This window comes from Palaemon carinicauda, chromosome 27, assembly GCF_036898095.1.
Source record: "Palaemon carinicauda isolate YSFRI2023 chromosome 27, ASM3689809v2, whole genome shotgun sequence".
Classification (NCBI taxonomy): Eukaryota; Metazoa; Arthropoda; class Malacostraca; order Decapoda; family Palaemonidae; genus Palaemon; species Palaemon carinicauda.
The window spans coordinates 8,993,683-9,000,875 of record NC_090751.1 but is presented as its reverse complement, the minus strand read 5'-3'; the positions used below and the strand labels follow the sequence as shown (position 1 = coordinate 9,000,875).

At 37.6% G+C, this 7,193-nt stretch overlaps 1 protein-coding gene across 2 annotated transcripts in view; it reads right to left on the bottom strand.

Moving 5' to 3' along the window:
* Positions 1–1,648: 1,648 nt before the first annotated feature.
* LOC137621095 (uncharacterized) overlaps positions 1,649–7,193 on the bottom strand; it is a 26,296-nt gene continuing 20,751 nt past the window's right edge. For both annotated transcript variants that reach the window (XM_068351527.1, XM_068351528.1), the window contains 3 exons: positions 6,700–6,846; positions 3,260–3,403; positions 1,649–2,975 (listed from right to left, as the gene is read on the bottom strand). In XM_068351527.1, coding sequence (XP_068207628.1) covers positions 2,852–2,975; positions 3,260–3,403; positions 6,700–6,846 — 415 coding nt within the window. In that variant the 3' untranslated portion in view covers positions 1,649–2,851. The remainder of the gene's footprint in view (positions 2,976–3,259; positions 3,404–6,699; positions 6,847–7,193) is intronic.

Sequence of the window (7,193 nt, the reverse complement as noted above, 5' to 3'; positions counted from 1 at the left end):
CCCCTCCAAATGATTTTGGGGCCCCCCCAAATGATTCTGGGGCTCCCCAAATTGATTTTGGGGCTCCCCCAAATGATTTTTGGGTGCCCCCAAATGATTTTGAAGCTCCCAAATTGATTTTGGGGCGCCCCCAAATGATTTTGGGGCGCCCCCAAATGATTTTGGGGCGCCCCCAAATGATTTTGGGGCGCCCCCAAATGATTTTGGGGTGACCCCAAATGATTTTTCCTCGCCAAGAACGAGAACCCTTCAAAGCCCTGGCCAAGGACCTTTGAGGTTCCTTACTTGACTAACCTAGTAGGTCAAGAACAAGAGAGGCTCCTCTGTCCAGTCCGAGCCCTCAAAGCCTACTTGTCTCACACTAAAAATGTGAGAGGCTCTTCTAGCTCCATGTGGTGTTTGGTGAAAGATCCTCAGAATCCCCTCTCTAAAAACGCTTTGTCTTTTTTCCTGAGGGAAGTTATAAGAGAAGCGCATCTCTTGTGTGAGGAGGAACACCTTGGCCTTTTAAAAGTGCAGGCTCACAAAGTGAGAGCCTTTGCGACCTCTCTTGCTTACCGCAAAAACATGTCAGTCAGACAAATTATGGATGCGATGTTCTGGAGGAGCAACTCTGTGTTCGCCTCTCATTACCTCAGAGTGGTGAGAGTGGATTATGAGAAATGCTATACCTTGGGCCCATATGTAGCTACGGCTTCTGTATTACGCAAAGGATTTACTACCTCCCCTCAACCTTAGTTTTGTATGCCTGTGTGTGGGTTGGTGTTTTTAATGGTTGTCTGAGGACGTCGACTTGTGTACAGTCACCTCAGTCTAGTTAGATAATTGATATCTAATTTGCAAAAGTTAGGTGGTTGGTTTTGGTAAGGTTGCAGTTTTTAATATATGGGCAATAGGTAGTCCTGAAGTCTAGTAAGATTTTTGGTCTCACCCCGTTGACAGACTCGATTGAGTGTTTTCAGCACTGCAGGTCACATCCTGGCTGACACTCCTAAGGGAAAGTGGCTCAAGAGGCAGGAACCTTTGAAGTCAGTTACCTTAGCAGCTAAGGAACCAAGGTGTTTTTTATCCTACAACTTTTTTGGTTGTTTCCACAACGATGTTTGCTGTCTATCACCCTCCTCCAAGTGTGTTGATCAGCTATATATATATATATATATATATATATATATATATATATATATATATATAACTGCCAGGTAAGTTCTATTCATAAAAATGGAGTTTTTATGGTAAAACAAAGTTTTATGAATACTTACCTGGCAGTTATATATATTCTAAGGCCCACCCACCTCCCCTCAGGAGACAGGTCGGGCATAGATGAAATGAAGAATAGAAAACTTGAATGATTCCGTGTACCACCCTGTAAGGGTTGTTAACCACCTAACCGCCCAACCACCACAAGGCGGTTGCCGCGTTTTGAAAAATTCTGCCGAAAGTAGAGACATTTAGCTATATATATATAACTGCCAGGTAAGTATTCATAAAACTTTTTTTTTATCATAAAAACTCCTTTTTTAGAGTAAAATTATTTCCCTGCCCACCGGAGATTCTTTTGCTATCACTGTACTTCTAAGAAGGAAGAGATTGGAAGCAGTAAAAAAACACAGTACACTTAGAATCAATTTTATCAAAAATTATCCTAGTATTTACATTGTCAAAAGTTTAAAATAAACTAACAATTTGAGACATCTAATGTACAGTATAGAGAGAAAAGGTAAAAGCAATGATCTTTTCAATTAATGGATAAAAGTTTAATTATACATTGCAAATCATGCTTACCCATCAGTACTAACTACTATAGCAAACAAGGTAAGCAATGCTAGTGGAATATGATTAAAATTGGCCAATTCATGTCCTTGCAATAAGAAAATTGTCTAAGATTGCTCAAATGATAATACAATACTAGTATCAACCCTCAAATAAAAGAAAATACTCTAAGTCTTCAGACATAGCTGTATAATATAAGTAAGAAAAGGAGAGCATACCAGAAAATAATCCAGCACACAAAAAGAGAAAAACCCTATATACCAATGAAAACAAGTGACATCAAAATTCTCGGTCATGCAGATTTACACCGATTTCGATTGGATTGTATCTTATATCAATTTGGGCTATAAAGGCTGGCAGTAGGGCCTGCCATGCTCAAGCGCAATTTGGGGAAAACCCTGCAGTTACGCTATGAAGTCAAAGTTACAAGAGGTCGGACTGCAAGATATTAGAAAATTAGTAAAAAAGAGGTACAGTAGTAGTGAATAAACCAAGTTCAGAAGGAATGCTAGAGAAACTATCATGTAATGCCTACAGTGAACTGCATTAAGTGCACCTGGTGGTGTAGAGCTGGTTCACCCCCATTTGTCACCACTTGCTCATCTTGCCATAAGGAACAAAGGCCTATCTTATCAGTGAGGATTGAACTAAAAAAAGAAGTCCCAACCTAGATTACCTGCCATAACCCCCAACCAGGTAGTGCACCAACTGCTGCTGAACTGCAAGCCTCACAACAAAGAGCGGCGTTACTGAAGGCAAATAACACTGGACATGGGCCGTACCATGCAAGACGTCAACTTCCAATTGTTCACTATAAAATTAAATGCTGCCATAAAACATCTCAAATCTGGGAAGGTGGCCTTATATTTTGGAGACTAAACAAAAGCATGGCTCCTGCTACTATTCAATTTCTGTACTACTACAACAACCAACCATATCTCAAAGATTTGGAGAAAAGGGCAAGCTTCGGGTTAATACATCTTTATAGAAATTCCAAACTTAAAATAAATAACATTGATCTAAATGATCATATCACAGTTTGCTCAGTAAAACATGAAAAGAAAGAGAGCTTAGAATGTTTCTATAACCATCTCTCTAAGAAGTCGATCAGAGCTGCGATCATGTTGGACGGATTCAGCAAAGATTGTTGTTCCAACTTTTGCCTTCGTTCTTCAGAGAAGTCCTTCTTCATTTCTTCTTCGTCTCTGTAAAAAAAATTATAACATTAAAAGTAATAATGATTACAAAAAAAAATCTAGGTATGTAACTTTCATGCCATGCATATCATCTTTCCGTATAGTTTTCATATAGTTAAGTCAAAGATAGGAGCGTAACGGAAATCGTAAGAAACTTGCATAATGATAATACTGTATTAATATAACGATTACAAAAGAAATGTACCTCTCACACCATGCATATCATCTTACCAGATAGTTTTCATATAGTTATTAAGTATACAGGAGCGTAAAACAAATCTTGAGAAACTTACATAATATTAGAGTCCATTGGATTAGTGAAAAGCGAGTAAGGACATTCGTCGTGGTAAGCGAAGCATTTCCCAGTGGTTTTTCCCGCCCTCTCGGCGGCTACGTATTCCGGTAATCTCTTATCGGCATTTGGTGCCAAACTCGCACTGGAAGGGAAGCATGATTAAAATGGTTTTATTATTATTATTATTATTACTTACTAAGTTCCAACCCTAGTTGGAAAAGCATGATGCTATAAGCCCAGGGGCTCCAACAGGAAAAATAGCTCAGCGAGGAAAGGAAACTAGGAAAAATAAAATATTTTAGAGGTTTAGAAAAGAGGCAATTCTGAAATGTATCATCTATGTCTGTGCAAAATAAGTAATGGGGAAATGAGATGATAAAGGGTCAGGGAGAGCTTATAAATAGTAATGGTGGAGACAGATAGAAGAGGTGTGACGAGGAGACTTACTATGAGATTCAGGGCCTCTGTAACACGGTTTTTTGGACTTTGCTCCTTATCAAAGCATCGGGTGTAGCTGAAAGTTGACATATGTATATGTTACAACCACACACAAATTTTGTCAGCATTATCAATAACCTAAACCCGATGGTTTTAATTTTTATTGAGTAAAAATGATCCAGCCGACGCCATGGCCAGTGATACCGAGCCAAGAGTCGAAAACATTCATTACGTAAGCAATGTAAACACCTTTGGACAAAATTTTGCCCCGCCCATCCACCAGACACCCATTCACCTTCTTCCATCTGCTCTGAAACCCATAACAGTCAAGAATGGCTAACAGGATTTGGAATTGCCCCCGTGGTTGCAAACCTGCATTTGTCTTACGACTTGCAACTTTATACAGTCATGAGAAAGCCCTTGGCCATATCTATCATAGCCTGAATAGGTAATTATTCAGTTTCTAGTTTAAATCCAATGTTTATGGTCTGATTTGTATTTAGCGTAACATGATTGATTATAATACTTGTAATGTCATTCAGGCTTTTGAACATTTCCATTAACTATTCACTATGCCACCGAGAGAGAGAGAGAGAGAGAGAGAGAGAGAGAGAGAGAGAGAGAGAGAGATTGTATGTAAACAGTCTTTATATAACTTTTTTTGTTAAAATAAGATTTTTGTGCTAAAATCTCCATCAGACCAACGGATCATCCGATATAATTTTTTTCTTCTTCTTAGGCCGTACGAACGTGCTGGCTATGTTTTGGGCATGACTGCATTTTGTAAATAAATCATGAATAGTTTTAGGAGTTTTATTTGTACATCTAATGGGAATCTATAGAAGTGAAGTGAACATAATTCATTTATCCTTTAAAATATTTACTACATGTAGCAAAACAAATAGTAGTAAAGATGATAATGCAATGAAGTAATGATACCATACTTTATCTTTAGCTTCAACGTCGGCAATAACATACCCAGTTGCCATAATTTGTCAGCTTAATGAAATAACCTATCATCTAATGTTAAACTTAATTTCTGAGGAGGCCATGGCTTATTGCACAGTGAAAAAACATGACAAAGACTTTATGAATGGCGGAACAATACATAGATGTGGGTGGGGTATCAGTGCTGGCGTAGTAATACTACTGTAGCAGTACTGCCGCAACAGTAGTATGCATGAATTAAACGTTTAGGCCAACTGCTGGGATCATTGAGGATCATTTAGCACTTCTTACAACTACTCGAGAAATGAGTTATTATAGCCAGAATTTGAATTTTCTGATCCAACAATGCCCATGATAGCCTTCAGTGTTATCCTGATTCATAACGAGGCCAAAGTGGGTGGAGTCTCATGAAGTCATCATTCTGACGATAATTATTGGTGAAGGTTTAAAGCGAAAATACGGTACCGGCTATCTTTTTTTTTTTTTACAGTAAATAGGTAGGTAGATAGACAATGAATAAAAATTGCTTGACATTGGATATAGCAGTTATCAAATCAAGCTGGTCTACTACGTTTTTGAAAATTACCAACTATTCCATACACTTTGTCAATCTGATTGTGACCTATAAAGTAGACTGTAATTTCTTAGGAAACTTATTTTGGGAGTTAGACAAATAATCGAAGTGTTTTTGTATTTATTAACATATTTTGTTCGTTTGTTCATTATGACAATTCTCAGTGGAGAGGTTTCAGAGTTCATAAAGGTGTACTGCTTTGCTTTTATTTACACTTTTGTGTTATTGTTGGCAGAGGTATAGCCTTCGTTACGTATAACCAATCATCGATCGAGAAAGAGGGAAGAAATGCCGTCATAAGTTACGTAACGAGTGCGTTCGAAATCTTTTCTCTGAGTAAGTTGGCCCGTCTTCAAAAATCGTCACTTTTACTTAATAAAGTACCAAATTTATTCAACCTACGTAATGCAGAATATAGTCAAAATTTATGTGTAGATATAATGTGCATTCTGAATAAGCGTTATATTCATGAAATTCATAGAAAAAAAAGTTATTGCGAAAAAACCGTGTTACAGGGGCCCTGAATCTCATAGTAGGTTTTAAATCTTTTAAAGTCTCCAATGAATAGTGCCTCTTCCCTAGCAGGAAGAGACACTAGAAACTGACCATACATACATATGATCAGCGCCCACGTCCCCTCTTCATCCAAGTTAGGACCAATGGCTGCTGATGACTCTGTAGCCAGGCGTACAGGCTACCCCAAACCCCTTAGCTCACATGAGTAGTGAGGCTGCGGACTCTACAAGAAACTATCGAGCTGGAGCAGGTCTCGAACACCAGTCCAGCAGATCGCCAGGCTGGGATGTTTCCAATAGGCTATCACAACCGTGAGCAGTTATATGCCTTGAATTTTAAAGTTCATTGAACAAGAATCTGCTAATTGGAATTTCATAGGAGTCTTATTGAGACGATTTTCTTCAAGTTCGAAAAAAAATGTTCCAGACAATTACTGAACCTATGAAATCTTAAAACAGCAATATCTATTAGTTCCTTATTTTCTATTGCCTTACGCAAACGTTTTATTTCATTTATTTTCATACCAACTTTGAATATGCAGCCAGTTCATCTTGCTCAAATCGTCTCATCATGCCAGGCATTCTACCTTACCTGAGTTGTGTTCTTCAACAGGTTCAACCTGATGCAACCCACCTCTGTTTACCTCTTCGCCCAGAGAGACAGAAAGAGACAGAACAGACAGACAGAGTTACGAGGATTTTGGATGTCTCGAAAACTTTTTAGTCCATCCGCGGATAGTCCATTTGCTATTGGGTAGAGCGATTTACTTTAATCATTTAGAGAGTTCTTATGATCTTACCTAAGTTATTCTTGAATTCATTTACCGCATTACTGTTCACTGCATTCGCTGGAAGTCTGTTCCATATATTTGCTATTTTGGATATAGAGAAATAGCCACATTGAGAGAGAGAGAGAGAGAGAGAGAGAGAGAGAGAGAGAGTTACATTCTTAGTATTACATACCTGAGGAATAGTTCCAAGACCTCGCCAAAGAATCCGTGATTATCCAGAGGATACTGGAACATCTCGCAAATGGCGCGAAGTAGACACGGTTTCCCCTCAAGACCTGCGTTGTGTATGGCGTCCTCCACTATTGCATACAGCATTTCCCTATAAAAGTTGTCAAATTAGTCTTAGACTATTATTATTATTATTATTATTATTATTATTATTATTAGCTAAGCTACAACCCTAGTTGGACAAGCTATTATTATTATATTTTTTTTATTATTATTATTATTATTATTTTTACTAGCTAAGCTACAACCTTAGTTGGACAAGCTATTATTATTAATATGATTATTATCATTATTATTATTATTAATAGATAACCTACAACCATAGTTGGACCAGCTATTATTACTAATATTATTATTATTATTATTATTATTATTATTAGCTAAGCTACAATCCTAGTTAGGCAAGCTATTATTATTATTATTATTATTATTATTATT